Here is a 24,326-nt window from a genome sequence, read left to right as displayed (position 1 = left end):
TTTATTTGATTGGTGCTGTACGCTATACTCACACATTCTATTTATTCAACATAAACATTGCAGGTCCATATTAAAGTAACAAGATATTATGTTAAATATAGTACAATATTATGTTATAATAACAAAATGCTCAGTAGACATATATAGCTGTGGTGCTAATGTCATTGAGTACAAGTTGTCCGAGATCATTGGGGACATGACTGAAGCGGCCGAGAAACTAGTTTGACCATATACATGCGCCTGCTGACCGCTTGACCTCAACTGAATTACAGGTTGAAAACCGCCATGCAATTATAGCAAAGTCATGAACTGATATTTTTGTTTGATAAATTCTCTTTCCTTTAAGACAATCATTGTATGTCGTTTATGACACTAGACGGTGACTTACTTTATAGACTTGAGAGGAGACTCTAGGTCTTATAGTCTTGCGTGTCGTTTACGCCCGTAGTGCGCAGGCGCTAAAACAAAAATAGACGCGTTCTCTACCAGACAACTGACCCTTTTCGGGATATGTTTTGTTTAGTCAGTAATATTTTTTATCGATTAAGTGCGGTAACACAAGAATATCGGTTGGTGTTTAACGTTTTATGCAGGGACTGCTCAGTGACGAGGAAAGGATAACGGTGAGACCATCTAAAATTTTAAAATATACAGTATGGAAACAAGATGTGTGTCTCGTGTTTCCCATACCAAATTTATCAGCCTGAAGTTGATGGAAACACCTCAGCAATTTGAACAAAGAGTCCTGCAGCATTTTTCTGCAGCAAAATTAGCCAATCTGGGTGGCACGTTGACAACGTGATATCAGATGAGAAGTAAGCAACTTCTCCACGGCACAGTGCATGTAATCTCAAGTCATCTGTAGGAGCTCATTTACTGTCGACCAAAGTGTCAAGTATTATCAAATATTTTGTCAACTGATTTCTCTGATTTTAAAAAATAAACAATAACATCTGATTGGATAGATCTTAACACTCCTCGCAGTTTAGCTTTCTGTATAAGCCTACAGATCTATTTATATAAGCAGTCAATGTCCTGAAGTAATTCTGACATAATATTATTTCATTGTTCGTCACTGATAAAGACAATCATGTGACAGTCCATGTGTGGTATTTAGCGCAACGTCAGCATAAGAAATTCGAAATCCACCATTTTGAAATCTCTGCCGATTTTGGAAGCGTTGTTGTGGGAGTAGTGAGTCTTTAATTTGTTTTTATAAAATTGAAACAGCTGATACACTGAGAGAAAAGTTTGGGTTAACTGACTCAAAAATCTGAGTACTTCAATGGAGCTAATTCGACTCAGAACACTGAGTCGTAAAACCAAGTTAGCTGAGTCATCGACGACTCTTGTGAGTTTTCCGACCAACCAAATGAGTCAAAAATATAACCAGATGAGTCTCAGCTGATCATGTGATATGACTCAGTTTTCTGAGTCAAATCAGCTCCATTGAATTACGCAGACTTTAGAGTCAGTTAACTCAAACATTTCTCTCAATGTAAGAACCTGCTTATTAGGGGGAAAATACCTTTGATTGTGGAGAGAGTGACCTAGTAGTCTAGCCTAGCAACGCAAACGCGTGATTAGAAATGGTTATACTTTCGTGTAAATTACAACCGTGCTGTCTTCATTATTCACGAACAAGGTAATATTGAGCCAGACTTACTCTCGCAGCTATTCACCCTAAGTCTTTCATATCTGAACACATTTTCTGCTAATGCAACAGCTGTTCCATGTTTACATGTAAACGTTCCATATAAAAGTGTTTACAATAGTAAACATGTGACATACTTATAAAGTAAATATGTGATATTTTCACGTCACATGTTTACTATAGTAAACACTTTTACAGGTTTATAGCCTTTTACACTTAATATAAACACAAAATAATGTTTACTGGACTGCTTGTGTTTATTGAAAATATTCACCACATTAACACTTAAACATTTCACATGTTTATTAAATATAGTAACAGAACGCGTTTCTAAACTGTAATACAAATGTGTTTAAAATGAAGCACTTATTTTAGTGTTATTATCCGCCTCGAGGCAATGAATAAAACGATTATGTAAAGAATCAAAACATATTGTCTGTTTTTACCAAAAAACAGCTCAAATTATTGGCATTCAGTAAACACAAGGGTTTTGCCTGCACTATTCATACTGTTAAATTTATTCTAAACATTGAAAAATGATCATACCCGTTTTAGAAATATTTTAAAAAGACGAGACTTTTGAAAGGTAATTCTTTGGGCTATTCGAAAATAATAATAAACAATCGATTAGATTTGCTCTGATGAATTATTTTGCCCAAAATTTTCGGTATAGCCTCTTAAAGGGTATATAAAAAGGTTTTATAAAACCAAGAGTTTTAAACCACGGTTTTAAGAAATGTGAAGGAACTTTTTTTACAAAACAAAAAAAAAATATTTCTGAATAAAGTCTCAATTTTACGCATAGTTTCCGTCAATGGTGGGAAATTTCGAAAATGACGTCATCAATAAGCATACTGGGAATGCGGGGCCAGCATAGTGTGCCCTATTCGGACTCTTCCATCAAGTTGTTTTGACAGCTATCAAGGATGCCGTCAGCACCTTAGACAACTGTAGGTTGAAGCCACTTTTACGCCCCAAGAACAAAGCTGAGAATCATGTTTTTTTTTGGTATTTTTATATAATATAATTAAAGACGTACAACACAGAGATTAAAACCTGAGCAGCGACGACAGTGTGATAGCTGGCAAATGGTCGCACGCAAGTGTTGAAATACAGTCCATTGTTAGGTTACCTCGGTCAGAGTTCTATTCTGACTGTTCATGAAAATACATAAACAGTAACGACTTACACACCCCCCTACCACCGTGGCTTAAGCGGAGTTAGGTAAAAAGAAGCGCAGCGATGTTAATTGCAATTTATTAGACTAGTTTGGCCATATGCTAAACTCCATATTAACAAATAAAAGCATTTTTTGAATCCTTTAGATGTGGAGTTGAACATGAGAACATGGCTGGCCGTTTTCAGGGCAAACAGTTGGATTGATTAAAACTATGATATGATTCCTACCCCTTTAATGTTCACTCCACACAGTGATAGAAGAACTCTGGCAAAAGTGTACAGCATTTGAAACGTAATGGAAATAATGGTTCCCTGGGTATAAAAACACTTTGGCATCTGCATCGTCTCCTTGAGTATAGTGTAGATTAAAATGACTCTGAATAACCTTCGTCAAATCTCGCGAGATGCGAGAACCAGAACAACTAATACATATTAATCGTCTATATGGAATACCAGAAATCTATTGAGCGACTTGTGATGTTACAGAAAACTTTCGTAAAAATACACCCTCTACACACTTGGTTGCGTACCATTTCCGATATTTTACGGTTGCGTCAAAATCTACCACCTCAAACACTGGACGATTCTGTCAAAGTCTATATGCCATTGAACCGAATAGGCTGATTGTCAGGCTAGGACAATGGAGCATACAGTAAGCAAAATATAATGTCATATACATAACAAACCTATTCAGACCAGTTTCTGCTTGATCGTGTATTTGAAGCCCAGTTCGCATGGAAGTATCCCAATAACATTAAACGCACACACTTGTATAAATAAACTCAGAAATCGTGGCAACAAACGGCTATATCTGGTTCCATCAAATGAGCTGGCATGATTTACAAGTCATGTAAATGTATTTTTTGTGATGAGCCTATAGGCAGAAATTCAAGGTTCAAGCGAGCCCGTTTTTTCGTCCATATTCTCATTCCGATCCGCAGATGTCATCTTTACCATTTCTTCTCCAAGTTCAACTTTTTTAAGTAACCGAGGCGCAGACAAAGCAATGGCCGCCGCCCCAATAGGAGCCGTGATGATTATGGATAGGACGGCCATGGCCAAAATCTGAAATAGAAATAAAAAAAAAGTTTGATACACACGTAATTATTTTTTTATCTGAGGGCTAGCATTGCATACAAGAGATGGCCTAAAGAGGGTATGCCGAATAATTCTGAAAAAAAAATCTATATGTCCCAGTTAAATCAATTTTTTCTGTTTTTGCCAAGAATAGCTTAAATTATTGCCTTTCAGTGATTATCACAGTCGTACTTGTGCTATGTTTATACAGTAAAAAGTTTGAAAAAGTGATAATGCCACCCGCTTTATAAATATTAGTAGCTTTAGTACCGAAGCTGAACTATTTTGAAACAATAGCAGAAAATCCATTGGATTTGTCCTGAACGATTTTTGTCAAAAAATCTTCGGTATATCCCCTTTAATTATTCGGCGATGGTTATGTGTGAGGATTTGGTGACACCCGAGTACCCTGAGTAAGGAATCTTCGCCAGGCATACTTGACAAACTTCCTTACTTAATTCAGTCTCACTACTCAAACACCGATTCATTTCGTTGTTTCAGTGGTCTAACGGTCAGAGCGTCCGCCTGTAAGTCTAGGGCCGTACCAAAAGATTTTAAAAATGATATTTATTGCTGCCTCGCTTGGCGCTCGGCACTGAGAGGACACCGCCAACCAGGACTGGTTGACCCGGTGTCCGTATAATGTGAGGTGGGTGAGGTGTAATGTTTGGTGTGTTCAGCATGACGCTTCGGTGGAGGCAGCACTTAGGCGCCATGGACTCGCGCTACCACAAGAAGACACAGTATATGTACAGACACCTAATGGCTCCTTGTTGTCATATGACTGAATTTTTTGAAGTACGACGTTAAACCCCAAGCATACATACATACCACAAACTCTACACACATCTACTCAAGCCGTGCGCATGAAGGGGATAGTGCAACGACTGGTTGACCCGTATCAGTATAATGGCTCGGATGGGTCGGCTTACTTGCCTTCGGTAATGCGTCTCAGTGAAGCAGCATTAGATAAAAGAGCGGTGGAAATCCGTCCCGCAACAAGGAGGCACCTTAAATATGACGTCATATGACTGAAAAATTGCTAAGTACGACGTTAAACCCCAAGCACTCACTCACTCAAGGCTTGCGCAGCTCATACAAATACGCGCACAAAAGGAATAGCTAAAACGCCTGTAACTACATTACACCTAGAGTGAGCTCCCTTGAAAGACAAGATTTATGACATTAACGCCACATCATCTCACCTTCATTGCTGTCTGAATAGTTTCTTCGTCAGCACCTATTTCTCGCGCGGTATCCAAGGCTACTGGACCAATGGCAGCCTAAAATGAAAGGCGAGCAGCTCTAATTTTGGCTATAAATGACCATTAATATAAATAAGGCATTAAGGGTGTGATGAACTCTCTTGGCACAAGTACAAGTACAGTGTGAGAACAAAACCAGTTAACCCACTTTTGCTCCAACAAATAATTTCTTTTCTTTCTTGGCCAATTTGTTTGATACCAACCTAAATCCAAGAACATTCATACATTGTACCTGTCCAATTTTACCTCAGAATAGCTTGGTGTCCAAGAACAACGTTGAAATGAGTGTTCCCTCCACCCTTTAAGTGATCTTATTTAATATATTAATGACTTAATGTAAATTTGAGCGTAGACGGGTCGTTGAAACATGTTTTGTTGTTGCTTATGACGGTCACAGAGTAATTTATGTATTTTTTTTTTGGACTGGTGTTTTGCGCAAGAATATTTCACTTATATGACGGCGGCCATTATTATGGTGTGAAGAAACTAGGCAGAGCCCGAGGTTAACCGACGACTATCCGCACGTTGCTGGAAATCCTTCCTATGTACGGCGGCAGTAGAAGCCAGCATGAACTGGACTTAGACTTAGGTTCGTGGGTCATTGCGACGCGCTGGCGTGTTAAATCTCTCGGCAACGGAGCCCCCCAACAACATTGTTGGTGTACCTGTACTGTTGCCTTGGGTAACCAGGACAAGGCGATGAAGAACTTTTCCTTCATGTTGAATGTGTAACCAAAAGCTGAGAAGAAGGCGACGATAGTTCTGAGAATGAGTCCGATAAACAGCATAGCGATTCCAAGACCTGTGAAAAAGTAGTGGAAAAAGCAAAAAAAATGACTGACTTAGCTGACAGTCTTTATACATAAAAATGAGAATCAAACGTTTGGGTTATTGTATTCTAAAAGTCTCTCAGCCTCATTTTTTTCGTCAAGTGTCTATTATACACAGCGCTAAAGAGAAATATCCGATCAGATAAGCTGGTAAGTACAGTATTTTCATTTATCAGGAATCCATCATTGTATAGTAGAAGATCGTCGGAAGATGAACCGTTAAAAAACTGCGTGTACAACAACAACAAATGCGAGGATTCCAAAGTATACCACACGGAGTAACTATTAAAGAGATGTTTCATAATGATAATGTACACCAGAATCCTTAAAAACCAGCGATAAACGGGGAATTCTATCATAGAATATAACGAAAGCTAAAACCACTTATCACAAAGCACACATTGAGGACTCTTTTCTCAGATCACACGACCATTCTTAACGCCTAATCTGTACATGTAGCTATACGTTATACAAAACAGTCGTATCACCTTGTTAACGATGAGATTACAAAACATTTGCTAATGACCAATTTCACTTTTGACATGCAGATGAGCACTTCAGCAAATCCTTCTCATTATTTTTTGTAGTTATCACGGTTATTTGTATTTGGTCAGTTTAAGTTTGTGGAGTCGGCCTCTCCGGCCGTAATTGGGAAGGTCTGTCAGCAACCTGTGGATGGCCGTGGGTTTCCTCCGAGCTCTGCCCGGTTTCCTCCCACCATAATGCTGGCCGCCGTCGTATAAGTGAAATATTCTTGAGTACGGCGCACAACACCAATCAAATAAATAAATAAATAACTGAATAGAATCTAAGGATGTTGTTCAAGAATCCGTTAGGAAATGCATATACACCATAACGTAATTGCACGTATTAACCAACAACCTCAAGATACTAATAAACAACTACTTCCAGGATTTCCCCATAAATATCCCAAAATGGGGCCAAAAACTTGGGACATGATATTTACACTCTTTACCTAATTGTGCTTAAGCAGTGATGCTAGGGGGTGTAATCTGCAACCAGTAAAGCATTTACATCAACAGAATAAAACCTTGACTGAGGTAAACTGACATGAGGCCGTATTCCATTGGTTAAGTGTGACCATTTCTCAACGCTGCTCTGGTCTTATTCTCTAGGACGTAGTCGTTTTATGCTAAAAAAAAAAAATACCATCCTTACCAACTACACTCCCGTCAAGTTTATTGATGTCTATTTCATTGCCAATCAGACCAAATAACAATGGTTGGAAAACCCGCCACACTTTGACTAGAATTTCTCCCACGGGGTTCTGAAAAAGAAAATATAAATATACATGTAAGCATATTACAGATGTTACGTTAACATTTTGTCTGTGGGTTGTACTAGAGCGGGATTTAAGGAAGCAGGATTTGATAAATAAATTTAACGCACCGCGTAGAGGAGTTCCATATATTCATGTTTTGATGAATTTTCGCGGAAGTTTTGTTAAGCCCGTTATCTGAGGCAAAGCTAGTTTATGCAGTCAATATTTGCCAGTATACCGTTTATTTGTTCTCGTAGGAAGTTTTAAACTTACGTTTATCTGTTTCATGGATGAGTGATGTTGTTGTTGTTGTTGTATCGGCGTTCCAACATATTTGGGATGAATATAAGTATTTTTCAGCAATGTAGTGATAATAATGTGCACTGTTGCCCAAAATTATGGAACAAAATATTTTGTACTAGATTTTTCCAAATTTGCACCAGATTTTCTCCAAGATTTTGGGCTACCAAGAAAATTCTAGACAGATTTACCATCTTCGGTTAAAGGTGGAACGATTTGCAATGTTCAAACGTCCAGAGAATGCAAAATGGTGAAAGGAATACAAAACCAGAAGATATAGCTTCAATTGTTGAGATTTAATGTGACCATACGATTCAAATGAAAACAGATGAATCGATGAACTTTACAAATGAGAATGCACAAATAAAGTCTCAGCAACAGATTAAAAGTCTCTAATAACGTATGTGACCACCTTTGGCACGAATGAGGGCAAGGAGACGCCGCGGCATGCTATCAAGGAGGTTGTTGATGACGTCAACGTGCATAGCGTCCCAGTCTTCCCTAAGAGCCTGTGCCAAATCTTGCAGGGTTTGAGGTGCATTGTCCCGGTCCTTGATCGTATGGCCAAAGACATCCCAGGCATGTTTGATGGGGTTCATGTCAGGCGAACAAGCTGGCCATGGGAGCTGCTCCACACCCTCATCCCAAAGAAATTGTCTGACAACGTTGGCCCTGTGTGGCCTGGCGTTGTCGTCTTGAAGCCGAAAGTTGTTGCCGTAGACTTGTCTTGCATGCGGCAAGCAGTGTTCCGGTAAAATATTCAGATACACGGCGGCGTTGACGTTTCATTCCGTCACGAAAAGCTCTGTTTGCCACCATGATGAATGCCACCCCACACCATCACTGAACCGCCACCACCTTGAGGGGACTCCCGGACACAGTCATTATGGAGGTTCTCGCCACGCAATCTCCTAACCCTTTGTCGTCCATCTTGTCGGTCAAGGATGTATCTACTTTCGTCAGTGAAGACATGACGCCAATGGCCGACCTCTAACGCCAGGTGCAGCCTAGCCCAAAGGAGTCGTGCAACACGATACGGAGCAGTCAGACATGTGACCATCCGTCCTGCTCGATGCCCTGAATCAATAAGTCGTCGATTCAAGGTTTGGCATGAAACACGAACCCCATAGTGTTGCCTCCACAAGAGACGGAGACGGAGACGGCTGGCTGGCATTCTGCGGTTTGTTCGACACAGGTGTATCAGTCTCCTATCCTGTCGTCTTGTGGTCGAACGTGGACGCCCTGTTGACTTTCCTGGCGCTAACTGATGTACCTCTCTGACGCGTTTCAGAATCCTAGAGACCGCACTTTGTGATATCCCTGCAAAAGTGGCGATATCGGTCTGTTAAAACCCTTCCCGTCTTAGGGCAACCACCCTCCGTCGAATCGCTAGGGGCGTAGGAGCAGGCATGACGCTGTGAACTTCTATGGCAAAATTTGCGTCCATGAAATCAGGGATGGCCTAAACAGAAGGCCTGTTTATATAGGGGTGCAGCTGGAGACAAAGAACGAAACTTAAATTGTGTCGCTTTACATGGCTCTCAACCGAAAGCCCTTCCACGTAACTAAATTTTTGGCCTCGATTTACATTAAGGGTCCTTCGTATAATAGAGAGGAAGAGCCAAGTGTATTGCAGGGAGGACCAAATACTAGTATTTTCCAGAAGTGTAACCTGAATTTATTTTATTCCATCATTTTGGGCAACAGTGTAGAAATTACGATATTTTATGTCATGATCTTATCTGGAAATCCTTTACCCTCTATTTTTGTTTTTGTTTAACAAAGAAAAATGACATTTATTGTCCTCAGTTTAACATCGAGATCAGAAGTTTGTGTTGCCGCCATTTTTGTACATTTATGGTGGTTAGGGTGTCCTCTCCGGCCGTACGTGGGAAGGTCTGTCAGCAACCTGCGGATGGTCGTGGGTTTCCCCCCGGGCTGTGCCCGGTTTCCACCCACCATAATGCTGACCGCCGTCGTATAAGTGAAATATTCTTGAGTACGGCGTAAAACACCAATCAAATAAATAAATAAATAAATCTGCATAACCCGCACCTACAGGCTTATAGAAATCAGACCAGGATTTTCCCACCACTGTTTGAATAGCAATTTATCATTTAATTTTCTTCTATGGAAATTGATTATACTTTTTGAGTAATATGGATAAAAATATGAACTTTTCAGACACTGACATTTACATTTTGACTTCAAAGCAAAGCCATTATTTTGGAGTTCTTGGTTGCGATCGTGATGACTTCAACGTGTCATCTGTATTTACAAACTGTCAAAAATTGCTCTTCTGACCAATCAGTCTCCTGATTTGGTTCATTGCTCCGCGTCTGTAGATAGCCTTGAAATCTGCCAGGAGGAGACACCAAACTGCTGGTAAGCATCCTCAGTAAGTAGATATTTTATTAAGAGTGGGAAAATTCTTGTACAGTGAATTGGGAAACACTGCCAGTGTCTAGAATAGTGATTTGTGATCCAGTTTGAGAATTCAGAGATAATTGACACTTCGTGGGAACCAGTCCCAGGAAACCGGGAATACAGTGTCAAAAATCTGGGACTCTCCAGTCTCACGAAACCTGAGAATCCAGGTCCAGTGTCGTGCAAGTGGAAATTATCTGAGATATCAAAAGTGGACCACAGAGACTATATACCAGAATAAATAACCTGAACTTTGGTACCATAATTTAAGACAAGAGTCAAATGAGACTTTCTGTGCCATGTATTGTGTTTAACTGGAACTCTGTCCCATATGACACTCAACTGTTTAGTACTTGTGTCAACTGCTGGTTTATCTATCGTCATAATAAATATCCATTATCTGATTCACTGACAGTCTGTTATTGAAGAACTTTCACTTCGTAAAGGAATCTCGACTCTCATGTACAAGTCATACTGAATAACAACCCGACTTGAGGAAATGTTATGAAACTCTCCGAGTTCAGGGGAGAGAATCCTGATTGGTTTATTCATTTAACAAGCTTCGCTCGGCACGTTAATATCGAACAGGATTAAAGTGATTGAATGGTGTCGCAACTCATACCTCCCTGTATACTTGAGGAGAAGACATCATAAGAAACAAAAGCACATAAGACAAATACAATAATTGAAACGCAACAACACGGACCCGGCAGAATATGTTAATTCAAAAAATAATCTGTTAAATGTAACAGAATGTCTTTTTTCTGAAAAATGCCAGAACGTGTTATGTTATTACAATGCTGTGTCATAGTCAACAAAATATCCTGTTAGTCTAAAACAAGATTTATTTATTTATTTATTTATTTATTTATTTATTTATTGGTGTTTTACGCCGTACTCAAGAATATTTCACTAATACGACAGCAGTCAGCATTATGGTATGAGGAAACCAGGCAGAGCCTGGAGCAAACCCACCTACAGGTTGCTAAGAAATCTTCCCACGTTCTGCCGGGGAAGAAGGCAGGATGAGCTGGACTTCAAATTAAAACCATTCTGTTGAATTAATAGAATTTGTGCGCTGTATTTAACCTAATAATCTGCTGCAATAGCATAATACCATGCAATAGACTTAAATTTAACAGATTATTTTTTTAGTGTTACTGAGTAAAACGTGAGACTCTTAAACCATGCTGTGGGTCACAGCCCTGGGCAGGGAAATTAAAGATTTCCCCAGTAGAAGGATTGATGACCGTTTTCCCGTTACTAAAGTATGGGGAAGAACAATAATCCTGCTTATTGCTACAAACACATGGAGTCGTGAAAATTTGCCGTCCAAAGAGGGAATTGAACCAACATGTCCGAATTACTGAAAGACAAGTATTGTAATCCCACTGCCACGATCTGCCGCAGTACACTTCTAAACCAATGAATATGGCTTTAAGCCGCATCCATAATGTAGTTATCAGACACTGGTGGCAACAGACCTTTGAGGGACCAACCAAAATTCTTTACAGATGATTTTTGACGGCGTGGTTGAATTAGATAAAGATGTTGCAAAAGCATAAAATATTTTATAAAAAAAAGATGTATGTACAGTGCAAACTTAATATATTACAGGAAAAACGATACTGAAATGCTTATACTGAAAGACGAAACTCATACGTACGCTTCCGGCTACCCAACCTTCCTTCCGCCATCCTAGTCCAGCTACGAACGCCATTATTAAAGTTCCCAGTGCGCCTGCACCGGGGAAATGAGCAGCACGGCTCCCAAACAGGGCAAATATACCTCCACCACATATTAAAATAGTGCGGAAGATGACTTTAGATTCCTGCGAAAGAGATTTAAAACATTGTCTTGTGAGGCGGATAATTTTTGTTTATAAAGGCTTCAACAGGCATTTATAGTTTACATAGCCATAATCGATAAAAAATGCATCACAAAATTGCAGACTGATTTCTGCAAAATACACCACATGTATGCTAAATATGGATTTAGTGTCCGCCCGTTTTGCCAAAGTTTGCCAGCAACAAAAGATTGATTAATTATTTTAACTAATTTGTTTCTTCACTCGATCAGCTTGTCGCTCGGGTGTTTCCGTTCTACTCCGGTACGGAAACGTCCGAACAATCTTCCGCTTTTCATACAGAGAATGGGCCACAACGTTTATAATTTCAACTCACGTGCTTTTTAGCAGGAATATACCACAATACCACCCCAAAGATGACTCCCCAGGCAATTCCGATGATAGCTTCCAGGGGGCCATGAAGAATAGTGTACACCAAATCAGCTGGGAACATAATGATATGAAACTAATGAAACATGCTACGAATAGCACGCACAGCAACAACAGCAAACACTGTATCCATAGTCTGATGGAACGTCCTCAAAAATAATGCCGCCAACTATGAGTGAATTAATGTCTCATTCGGAAATCTCAGTGGCTCAGAGGGTAAAAGCAATTGTTGTGGACCAGTAAGGTCCAGTGTTCAAGTCCAGCTCTCGCTGTTCCAGCATTTTTAAGCCAGGATGTTTGTCAGATACATGCTGAAGGTCGGTGGTTTACTCCAGCATCCGCCGAGATATACTGGCATTAAACAAGTTGGCTTCATCAAAGGTATAAAATATTTATGTAATTTTATTCCTTTGCTAGTTAGTTCACTCGTTGTCTTAACGATCAAAAGGGGCCCAGTTTTATCGGTGAAACAAACCACTGGCTTTTGGCCAGTAACTGCAATACTTTCCCACAAGTGATTTTGATTCGTGGATCTACAACCAAGACACATATGGATGCAGCCGTTTTACCTACCTTTAGAGAATGCAATTCCCAAGGTAATGCCAAAGCCGCTAATGGCCACTACGTCATTCAGAGACGCTCCCGCGATCAACAGAGTGGGGATTCCCTCCCCGACCCCTAGGCCTTTCTCCTGCAGCCCTATCATACTGGGTACCACAACAGCAGGCGACACGGCTGACATGACGAACCTGGAAGTTGAATTAACTGTATTACAATTGCTAGGACCTATTTCACAGTGTGTAAGCGGCAGCCATTGTTGGCTCATTTAAGTCTTGTAGATGTCCATCGGTCGCAGAGTTAAATCCAGCTCTCACCAATTCGTCTGCCGCTTTTAATCTCGTCAGAAAATGTTAGATTTTTCCAAAAAAAAAAAAATCTAGAAAAATTTAAGGGCTACTCTACATTGCCATACCTCATCGAAATGCATGCCTAGTTTGCCTTCCAAGGGGTACAATTCTTATATCCACATGAAAAGTAACACAATATCATTACTGGTATGAGTCAATAATTCTAGTCATTGATTACAATTAACAAACAATTTTTTTTTCATTTAATTTGTGCAGAATTTCTCAGAAGTTTGGACAATCAGTTTATGCACGCACCCGAGAACAAAGGCCCACAACCAAGGCAAACCGAGCAGATAATGGGCGACAATTCCGTCAATACCACATTCAACCCATCCCGGTATGGCAGCCAACCGGAATGCGATGCCAAACGTCTTTTTCAGAGCTTTCGGATCGAGCCCGAGTCCGGCACGGATTAAAATTACACAGAGAGCTATCGTCCTGCAAAATGAAAGCAAATTATGAATTTAACAACTAGAACTTACATTCATTATTATAAATGAACTGCATTTACATGCTACGTTGCTAAGCTATAGCTTATATTTCATGAAATATTAGCAGCATACTGTCGCTATTTTAAGCAACTACAATGCTGACGTTTATTGAAAAACGCAAATGTGGGACCGCCAGTATGGGAACTCATCCACTTAATCTCCTAGGACTAATTTTTAACTCACGAGGGTAACCCAATGACTCAGGCGCCTCTCACCAATGGAGTCGCCGTGTGTTCAAGTCCAGCTCATGATGGCTTCGTATGCTGTCGTGAAAGTCTGCCAGCTATCTGGGATCTGTACCCAGTTTCCTCCCACCATAATGCTGATCGCTTTCGTATAAGTTAAATATTGTTGAGTACGCCGTAAAACACCCATTAAATATATCTAATAACCAGCAATGCATGTCAATCATGACCAACCATGAACAATGGCACAAGATGAGGTGACTGCCCGTTACAGTTTACGACGATCATGTACCGGATTGAGATCCCATATGAACAGAAACAATACAGCTCTCTTGGATAAATATGTCATATTTGCGTGAGAACTATACAGTTATTTTATCGACAGTATTTTCTTTATTTTTATTTTATTTTTTTTTATTGTTTTTCTTTATTATTTCACATCGTTTTATTTGTTCTGATTGATGATTTTTTAATAGTGATTCCCTTTATCTGAATTTGACCTTATGGCACTACTTCATATTATTATGGCAAATCTGCAGTACGAACATACATAAACCTGATCCCCAATGGCCTATAACAATTACACCTTCACACGACGTACCTTAGCCCCGAGGCCCAGTACCTGTCGATGTCCTTTCCATAGTTCACCACGGGAACGTTTCTGAGGAGACAGCCGACAAGAAGCATACCTGTCATAAGTAAGAAACAGTATCATCTATAAAAATGCAATTACTGACATGTATAAGTTTGAGAAAAAAAATGTAGTTTTTCTCCGGGGCAATATTATACGTATACACCTAAATTGATAGGTGCCTGGATATAGTTTCAAGACAAAGGTATGGAACCCAGAAACTGGTCCTAAAATCCTAGGAGGACCATGATAAGTATCGATCCAAATATCTGATTTTTCTTTGAATATATAGCTTCAGATAAAGGCCGATGCAGCATTTTCTGTATTCATTTTTCTCGTGAATGCCGCATGTTTCCAACATCCGGTCGGAATTTAGAACTCTCGACTTTCCTAGTCGTCGTGAGCTTAAATATTGTGATGGATTTATAAAGCACGCTCTTTTTTTAATAATATGTAGTTCGTGTGCACATTTACAGAAGAAATGACCGATGAGCAATCTTAAACTGCTAAGCATATGTATTTTTTTCTTTTAAAAATGCGCACCAATATCAAGAACATCTTTCCACGCAACCATAACGACAACATTCCTGCCATAGATGAAACCAGTAAAGACAGCCATGACACAATATTTACCTAACAGAGGCGGAAGCCGTATTTTCCCGACCAATTCCCCTCCGACCATACATAATACCACCAGTAGCAGAATGCCGAAAAAGTTTCCTCCGGGGAGAGCCTGTTTCAGAGTGATGGACCAAATGGCTCCCCAGATTAGCAGCACCGCCAGGACGAGTGTTAGGAACCGGGACACGGGCCCATGCGGGGGGCACATCAAGGAATACCGCACCCTCTCCATCCGGCTGGGATTAGGCGGCATTTTGTGGTAGTCTATCCAGCAAGGTTTGGCCATCTTCCGGAGCAATGTCCGGAGTCCGGAACATCGCTGGGAGGTATTGCCGCTGGACATGTTGGTAGCGTCGTGCGGCTTACTCAAGGGAAGGAACTGTGCGTGTGGCTCAGTGGACTCGTCCTTGCCATTGCTAATTAGAAAGAGAAAGGAACAACATATTACATGAAAGTTTAAGTCCAGTCCCAATGATCAATATGGAAGTTAGAATATCATTTACTTGTCAGATCCTTTTCTAACCCAGTGGTCCTATTTCTGAAGTGGGTTAAGGTTAAGGTGATGGAATCAGTACTCTGTTAGCACTTTCGATGTAATTCTGCGTATTTTAGGGTGTAGAGTCAGCCTGCAGTTTATGATGTACCGGTGCATGCTTGGTACCAAAATGATGAGAATTGTTTCAACTTTGTGCAGATATGTGTTTGAATGACGACACTTTGAAATTCGGGGCGAGAGAACGCAAGCAGACAGGTTGTGATGAGGATGCGAGAGACGCCCCAATGACGTTGTTAGGTACCTTTTCCAGTAGCTGGCACAGAAAGGTCCAGGTTTTGAAGGTCATCCTAGATGTCTAAAGATTGTTATAGCTGCTTTCTCACGGGCTGGCCCAGGTATTCACCAAAGCTCATTGGCCACGAAATGTTTGGGACTGAGTTACGGCACTAAATGTTAACATTGTCGCTTATGGAAAATTAATAGGGATCTGAGGCCTAATAGCACACCGCAATGGCTCAGGAGACCCTCACCAGTGTGGTCGTTGTGAGGTCAAGTGAAGTATTCTTGAGTATAAATATATATGTATCAATATTCTTGAGTATTATACAACAATTAAAGTAAAGAAACCCTAAAATATGAAGTAAGATTTATTATACAGACAACTGAAAACTGTGCATAAAAATGCATTATGTTTTCAGATTTTTAGGAGTGCTCAAAGACATTAAAATATTTGAAAACTATGGTAGGCATTTCTCAGCCATATAGAGGGTATCTAGGAACTCTGACATTATATTTTCTTTTTTTTTTCTTCTTGCCAACCAGAAGGAAGGAATTTTTGGAAGGAATATTTACTGATGTCTACTTCGATTTTTAGTGATTTTTTTTCTTTAAATAAATTTTCAAAAAGGGACAAGAAGCTCTGAAAAGATTTGATATAATTTGTGGAGCAGAGTTGCATATAATTGTTAATTATAGGCAGATTTATAAAATTTTGTTCCAAATATGTTTTATGTGTACTAATTTTTTGTCACATTGTGTCCCACCATTAAAGTCATGATTGGTATTCTAGATATTGACTTAATGTGCATTTTTAGATAAACAGCTAAAATATAATTATTGCATTGGATTAAGTGCAAACCTTCTTAATATCTTAATCCACTGTGGCCAACCTTGTTGTCTAATTGTGTACCAGTTGAAAAACGGCTTAAGGTGTTTGAGCGAATATGTCGTGCTATATACACCTATCGAAAAATATCCGTTGTCCTTCAGAAGGTCAGTGCACAAGCTAGTCTCCGGGGACAGGTTTCATGTACCTAGCGCCCCAGCATGGGGAGAGTGGGTAGCAAAGCATATGTCTAAATCCCAACTCTTTGCAGCCTTCTCAGCTGGTTGGCGTAAACTTCCACCGAGCCGTAACAGAAACTATTACATTGTATTAGCACCTCTATATATAGGTACATTCATCGTTTAATACGTACTATCTGAGATTATCAGAGCGTACTCAAAAAGACTGGCTGTGATTATTTTCGTCTATCCAATAAATATCATTTAACTAGAAAGCCATAGGGCCATTGAAAACAAGCCATTCAACGGGAGTGTATTCGTGCGCGTCAGTGATCCTGCTCCAAAGTTCACTGGGTCAGATTTGGTGCTTCGGCTTTCGAGTCAGTTCGAGAGTGTGACAATAGGCAATATGGTACTACACTGTGATTGAAAGCCGGCAAGGTATTGTCCTTGGCATTAGGGCCTGGCCTGTTCATAGTGAGCATAGATTATGTAGAGCGGCTTTGGCCGCATCTACTTTAAGCTTTTGTGATAATAATGTGAAAAGTTTATCTATGGGAAAAGTACTTTCATCGCATGATAGTAATATATTATTCTGAAAAAAAAGAGACAAAGATAAACCCGCTAAAAATCTGGAGATGCACTGAAAGGGATGTACAGATCACAAAGGTCAGTTCCATGAATGTGGGGGAGATGGAGGGGGGGGGGTGAGTGAAAATGAAGAAGCCACCGAATCTTGACAAGTCCCCTATGTGACATACAAATGTACCTCGTTTTGGCACACACGTAAGCCTGTCTAGCAATTTAAAGATATTCATCTTGACCACTTCGCTACGACCCACCTCCAAATTCAACAAAACTGACAAAGAGTACAGAAACGATGTTTTACACATGGGCCAGACATAGTTTATTTTTTGTTGTTGTTAATCACGAGCCTGTAATACATGCACTCCCCAGTAATAGTAGGTTCCACATGAATTTGCTAGAAAAATGTATGAAAAGCAAGGAAAGTAAATGTTTCTCTGTTCTACATAAGACTTATGCTCTGATCATGTGACTGCGTGAGTTTTATGAAATGTCTAAACAAGCTACTTGCTTTAGAAATGGGCTTTTTTCTTGATGTACACAAAAAAATTAACCTGTTGATTTAAACAGAAAGTCTGTTATCTGAGTGATGCTAGTATTCTGAAAGTATTCTGTTATTTCAGCAGATTGTTCTGTTAAATATAACACTCCTATTCTATTAATTCCACATAGTGATTCTATTAGACTAACAGGATGTTACGTTTAGTATGGCAGAATATTGTTATAATAACAGAATACGTTCTAGCATCACCCAGACAACAGACTTAACAGATTATTTTTTTAGTGTACGTTGGTTTGCACTTAATTCTAACGAAATCAGCTGAAATGAGAAACCCTAGGCAACTTATACACTGAAATATTTATTTATTTATCTATTTATTTATTTATTTATTTGCGTACAATGAGTGAACGCTGTTTCCCACGTAAGTAGGTTGCTGCATCGAGTCGGCCATCTTTAATAATGAAATCCTTTTGTTACCAACTATTCATCCAGTGTGAACACACGTGATAAATTATTGCCTGATGTTCACGTGCAGTATAACAGTATAACATCAAGTGTTTCTAAATACAGAATCGAAACGCCTATTTGTGGATATATATATTTATATCTGGTCACTTTTAACGCCCCTTTATTCCGTGGAATCCAAAGAATTTGAACGCTTCAAGTTTTGAGTAAACACGACGAGATAAACAGATATTTTTCTCAGCAAGGTTTGGAAAAAATTTGTTGCTTTTTATATCAAGATTCGCCTTCATTTTACTTAATGTTACAACAAGATGTCGTGAACTAGTATGGATCTGTGTGAAATCTTACACTCAAAAAATTAATCTGTTAATTTTAATAGAAAGTATGCTGTTATGTATGGGTGATGTTAGAATTTATTCCTTTATGATAACATAATATCGTGTTATATTCAACATAATATCCTGCTAGTTTAACAGAATCTTCGGTTGAATTAATAGAATAATCTGTTACAATAGCAAAATGCATTCCAGCATCACTTAGACAACAGTCTGCCTGTCAAAATTAACAGATTAATTTTTGAGTGTACATTTATAAATCAACATATCCTGGAAATAATTATTAGAATTAATAAAATTTCCCTGAAGTATATACGTGTACATCCTTATGTATAGTAGCTTCTGTAAAGGAGAAAGTACGAGTAAGAGTACTCTCCTAAAAAGAATTGACCACGCATGATAGCGCCGAGTTGATTTTTCTTTCAGGAAAGCACTGTAACGAGTGCTTTCTCCGTTTTAAAGGGTAGTCACTAACAATATTCATGTACCTTTCTACACTACTCAGATGAAGTGGAGTAAACATTTCACATAAATTGTCCTATTCTATGCAGTGAATTTGGACTATATATCTATATACCTCCTTTATGTAACTTTATGTAACATCTGTACTTTTCAGATAGGAATGTACACGATCTATAGTTCCCTTAAAACGAAACTACAGTTTGATGATAGTATGACGTCACAACTATCGTTTAAACTTTTACTTATAATTACATACATGTACATACGTATGTGAAGTAACTTCTGTTTGGGAACAATGCTTTTACATGGAAAGAGTAAGTTTGTCACGTAGCTCAACACCGGTTACATGTTTTTCCTAGATCTACCTAGTTTATCTACCCATAAAACGTAACGTCGTCATATGTGTCAATATTTCATTGTGTGAAATAATCTGCGTTACGAAACACCAACTTTAAATGGTTATCTTTACTTCTTAAAATAATGTTATTTACACAATGTGCATAATGATTTGACAAGATTACAAATGCACAACTATATGTATTTACCACGACAATTGGACGGAAAGAGAGTTGAGGTCGAACTCTTTTGTCGCTAAAGGTAAAAATGGCCTACTGCATCAGGCGACTTGTCAAAAACGTTAGACAACTTTTAGTCAGTAAAAGTTTTACTGACATTAATTTACCAACCACTTGTCGCTGTGTTCTGGAGGCACAAATGACACATTTTCCTTAAAGAACTCCTTAACTTCACAAGTGTTCAGCTCCTCAATTATCATCGTTCGTCTACTCTAAATAACTTTTTGTGAAACATTTTAGTTGCTCAAATTACATAAACCGTAATCAAACTGTTTGTCTATCATTCTTTGACCATTTTTGCATGCTTATTATCATTTTTGTTTATCTAATTCTGCTTAAGACATGGTGGTGAGGCACGTGTAAAGGGTTACTATGTATATATTTACGTGAACAGTTCGAACAAAATCCTGACTGAAGTAAACTGACATGTGGCCGCAATTCATCGGCCACGTGTGACCAATTGCCAGCTGTCACACTGTCGTCGCTGCTCTGGTTTTACTCTCTATGCTGTTCGTCTATCACATTGTCGTCGCTGCTCTGGTTTTACTCTGTATATGCGGTACGTCTTTAATTATAACAATTCTTACAGTTCCCGTGGTACAGTGGGGCTTTTCGTACCTTTAACAATAAAGAGTTCTAGCTCGAAACTCCCTTATTACCATTTGACGACATCGCGTACAATTTCTGGATTCGAACTTTGGCTTGTGTATCACTAAAGCGAGAAATGTTTCCCATCTCTTCCATCACTCTCGTCGCTTAGGCCTGAACTGTGTGGTCTGTTGTTAGTCTTGCCGTCGCGATGATTTTTTTTTTTTGAGGCATGCTAGAAATGCTTTTGCACATTTATTGCAAGATAACAATGATAAATTAAATTTGAACTTCACGAGCCGACATTACGCGGGAAAGTTATCCTATTACATAGGCAAGACCAGGTATTGGTACGTTGTTCAACTGAAAGACGCTAGTTTTAGCCTATAACTGCATTAACTGCCATTTGTTGTTGCCTCGCTTAGGGCTCAGCACTGAGAGGTTTGAGCATGGAAAAAAGATTGGTTGGCCTGGTGTCAGTTTGGGTGTCTTGTCTGGTGTCTCCGACTACTTCTGTAACGACAGCATTTTGGCGGTATGAACTCTGCCACAAGAAGACACAGTATTTACACACACCTAATGAGTCTCCGTCGCCATATGACTGTAAAATTGTTAAATACGACATTAAACCCCAAGCATACATACATACATACATACACACATACATACATACATACATACATACATACATACATACATACATACATACATACATACATACATACATACATACATACATACATACATACATACATACAGGCTATACCTTGCCTAAGCTGAATTTTAGGTATGGTGTATTAATTCAAGGCTGACCAAGGCTGCAAGATTTAACCCAGGAAACCCTATCTTGACTGTCAACCAATTAGCGTCGATTCTTTATCCCTTTAAACTGCGAGATCATTTTTGTAACTTTTTTCTGTATGACACATTGAAACACAAATAGTTCTACCCACCGAGGAATTTTATCCAGCTCACTTAGACTGGAAGTTTACAAATCAATTTCTTTTTTGCCACACGCAAACATAATGTACTGCCAGTTTTTGCTCCGGTACCAAAATGACTTTGCTTTATATTCCACCGCTAGTGAAACCCAATTACATTTTCTGTCAGCAAACTAGCCCCTGTTGGCTGGCAACGTAATTCGACAATGCCTTGGATGAACAGCTCATGCTCTCATTACACAGTTACATCCAAACCAGCATCTGGACAAGCCCTGGGAATTTCTCACCACCGTGAAACCTGACATGAGATAATTTACCACCTAATCCTTAGCCCTATGAATTGCCATGACACTGGTACCTTGCCTGTCAACTGTAAAATGTACTTCAGTTGACCTGTTTAATCACACACAACATTTGGGTTTTTACAGCGACCACGAAACCTGAAAACTTACATTTGAAATTCTAACGTTCTGTTGTATCTATTCACGACTTTAAACGACATCTCTGTAATGTATGTCTGTGAATTTTTGCGTGGATTCAGTGGAACATCGGTATGAAGTATATCTTAATGAAGTTTAATTAGTTTTAAGTTGTCCTTGGCTAAGTGCACTTTATATCTCTACAACATACGTTACCATGATAGTTAAGGGCTTACTTAGCTAAGTGAGCTTCAAAAAACCAGCCCCAGATATTTGGAAATATAAATCATATATACTTAATTCGTCAAAAGGTTTGGTAAAACTTCAAGAATTCATGTAGTTATCGGATTGCTGCTGTACTCAACAAAGCTAAACTATAAGAAGCATTATGATTAGGATAGTTTCACGATGAATTTCACTAAATTCACACAATCATGTAACGGATATAGAGCCTTGGGGAAACTCACGACCATCGTCAGGTATACTGCATGATCTTCCGGCGCCAGGTGGGCTTGAACCCATAGCGATCGCATAGGTGAGAAGCGCCTGGGTCATTTTGACGCGTAAGCACGCTAACCGCTAGGCGATTAAGGATCCCCTCCCCACTCCAAAATATGCATGTGTATAATTCCATTAGAACATTTCCAAGAATATTAGAACAACCTCCCAGCTACGTGTACATTACGTTGAGTAAAAGTTACAGACCATCTTTAACATACATTTCATGTAGTTACAGAACTCAAAGCACAATGAAATACATTATAGTTTTACGGTACTTTGTATCCATTTAAAGAGGCTGTACGGAGAAATCTGACAAAAAGTCGATCACCGCTAATCCAATTTTGTTACTATTATTTAAGAACCGCCCAAATATTTACGTTCCAATATTAGCATGGTGTGTACACGTGTTATCGTTCAAACTCGCTAATTAAGTTTGTAACTTTGACATCATAAATAATACAGGTAAAAGTCTGACATTTGTGGACAGACATTCTTTTGGTCTATTCTTAATCGGTACCCACAGCAAATTTTATTTCATTAACGCGCATTTCTCCAATTTATGCCAAAAATCCCGAGTATAGCCTCAATGAAAGGACATCTCGCACAGCTTGCCACCCCCAACCCCCACCCCCACCCGCCTCTCCAACACATAAACCCCAGTCAGTTACTGAAGTGGCTTAACAGTAACATCTTCTGTGATAATTAATCCTATGTAATATCATTAATGAAAGTAAGACAATTTTACCTGTTACCGGACAGTCCCATCTTCACAATGAATCTTTTAAAGTGACTGTGTCTTATCTAGATGAACTACACACGAGGTACACCTCTCGGCTCACACATGGGAGATTTTGGGGCCGGCGTGCATGTCTTTTTTTAATTTTTCCTCAAAATCACCTTTCGTTTATTTACTGACAAAAGAAAGACACACTTGTAAACGCTGATTTGATGGACCTCCCGTCATCACTGCGCATGCTCCGCTCATAAGTAAATCGCATGCCTATATCACTAATAAACTGAATAGAGGTTTTGTGGTTAAAAACCCTCAAGAAGAAGAACTGCGCGGTTTTATTTTTTCTTCTTCTTCTTAAGTCCTAGTGGTTTAGGACACAGTGGCCGATGCATTGTCCAGAGGTGAAAAAGGCATTCTCCACCAGTCGGGCGTATCATCGAACGATATTTGCACTTCCTTTAGGAGGTGTCAGGTTACAGGAAAATATCGGGAGGGGGAGATTTGATTTGGCACCATTTTTTTATCTAAAATTACAAGTCAACCTTGGTCACTGCCCTTACATTTATTCTACGGTTTTCTACAGTACTCTCGCACCCGTTTATCCCGATCTATCCAACGCAAAACGGTCTGTGCCATGTATATGCCCTTATACATAGATAAGCCCTACTTGATTCCATACAGTTCTTACTCGATCCGCAGTTCAAATTTTTCATTAAAAAAACAATCCAAACTGTGTTTCAAGATAAACCCAAAGAGAAGGAAAAATTTACAGAATGAACAAAAAAAGGACAAACGCGGGAAAAAATGACACTTGACATCATTTCGAACGACACATCTCCCAGATTAAGCCTGCTGTCACGTGCGGAGACGTTGCTGTTCGTGATTTCGCTGCAGACGCTCAGTTGTTGTACTGCAGTGTGCTGCTGCCCAGGTGTTCTACAGCCTAGGGTGCAGCGGCCCGTAAACTGCGTCAAAGGGCTGTAGATAACCGCACAAGTTCGAACACAGTTCACCTGTATACCGTCTTCACATACGTCACAGCACCGCAGTGAATAAAGAGTATTAAGGGAAATGGTGAGGTGAGGGGTAATACTGGATTTGCCTAAATCCTTTATTTGTTTGTGCAGAGTTGAAGACTTTATGCGCATGTCAAATATACGGGATAAGAAGTGCGATATATTAATATAGGCCTATGCGTAGAGTAGATTTGCCACAAAGTTAATGCTGATATGTACAGTTTTGCAGCACTGCCCAGTTTCCTTCAACCATAATGCTGGCCGCCGTCGTATAAGTGAAATATTTTTGAGTACGTCATAAAACACAAATCAACTAAATAGATATATAATTATATATA

At 39.3% G+C, this 24,326-nt stretch overlaps 1 protein-coding gene across 1 annotated transcript; it reads right to left on the bottom strand.

The window, feature by feature from the left end:
• Window positions 1-1,892: 1,892 nt before the first annotated feature.
• LOC135463869 (sodium/hydrogen exchanger 9B2-like) lies at window positions 1,893-23,061 on the bottom strand. Its single transcript, XM_064741325.1, has 11 exons — window positions 22,985-23,061; window positions 15,099-15,502; window positions 14,436-14,523; window positions 13,414-13,596; window positions 12,824-12,999; window positions 12,198-12,304; window positions 11,681-11,845; window positions 7,185-7,293; window positions 5,841-5,977; window positions 5,116-5,193; window positions 1,893-3,898 (listed from the first exon to the last, which is right to left on the bottom strand). Exons 1-11 carry the CDS (start codon window positions 23,002-23,004, stop codon window positions 3,722-3,724), a joined length of 1,644 nt encoding a protein of 547 aa, XP_064597395.1. The 5' UTR covers window positions 23,005-23,061; the 3' UTR covers window positions 1,893-3,721.
• Window positions 23,062-24,326: the final 1,265 nt, after the last annotated feature.

This window comes from Liolophura sinensis, chromosome 3 (genome assembly GCF_032854445.1).
Source record: "Liolophura sinensis isolate JHLJ2023 chromosome 3, CUHK_Ljap_v2, whole genome shotgun sequence".
Taxonomy (NCBI): domain Eukaryota; kingdom Metazoa; phylum Mollusca; class Polyplacophora; order Chitonida; family Chitonidae; genus Liolophura; species Liolophura sinensis.
Note: the sequence above shows the minus strand (reverse complement) of the source record. Positions and strands in the feature narration are given on the sequence as shown.

What these genes read in the sequence shown, in the direction of transcription:
- LOC135463869 (XM_064741325.1), bottom strand. Translation starts at nt 23,004, where the DNA reads ATGGGACTGTCCGGTAACAG. An exon ending in TACTGGGCCTCGGGGCTAAG is followed by an intron (nt 13,597 to 14,435) that starts GTACGTCGTGTG and finishes TTCATTTTGCAG; the next exon opens with GACGATAGCTCTCTGTGTAA. An exon ending in TACCCAAGGCAACAGTACAG is followed by an intron (nt 5,194 to 5,840) that starts GTACACCAACAA and finishes CTTTCATTTTAG; the next exon opens with GCTGCCATTGGTCCAGTAGC.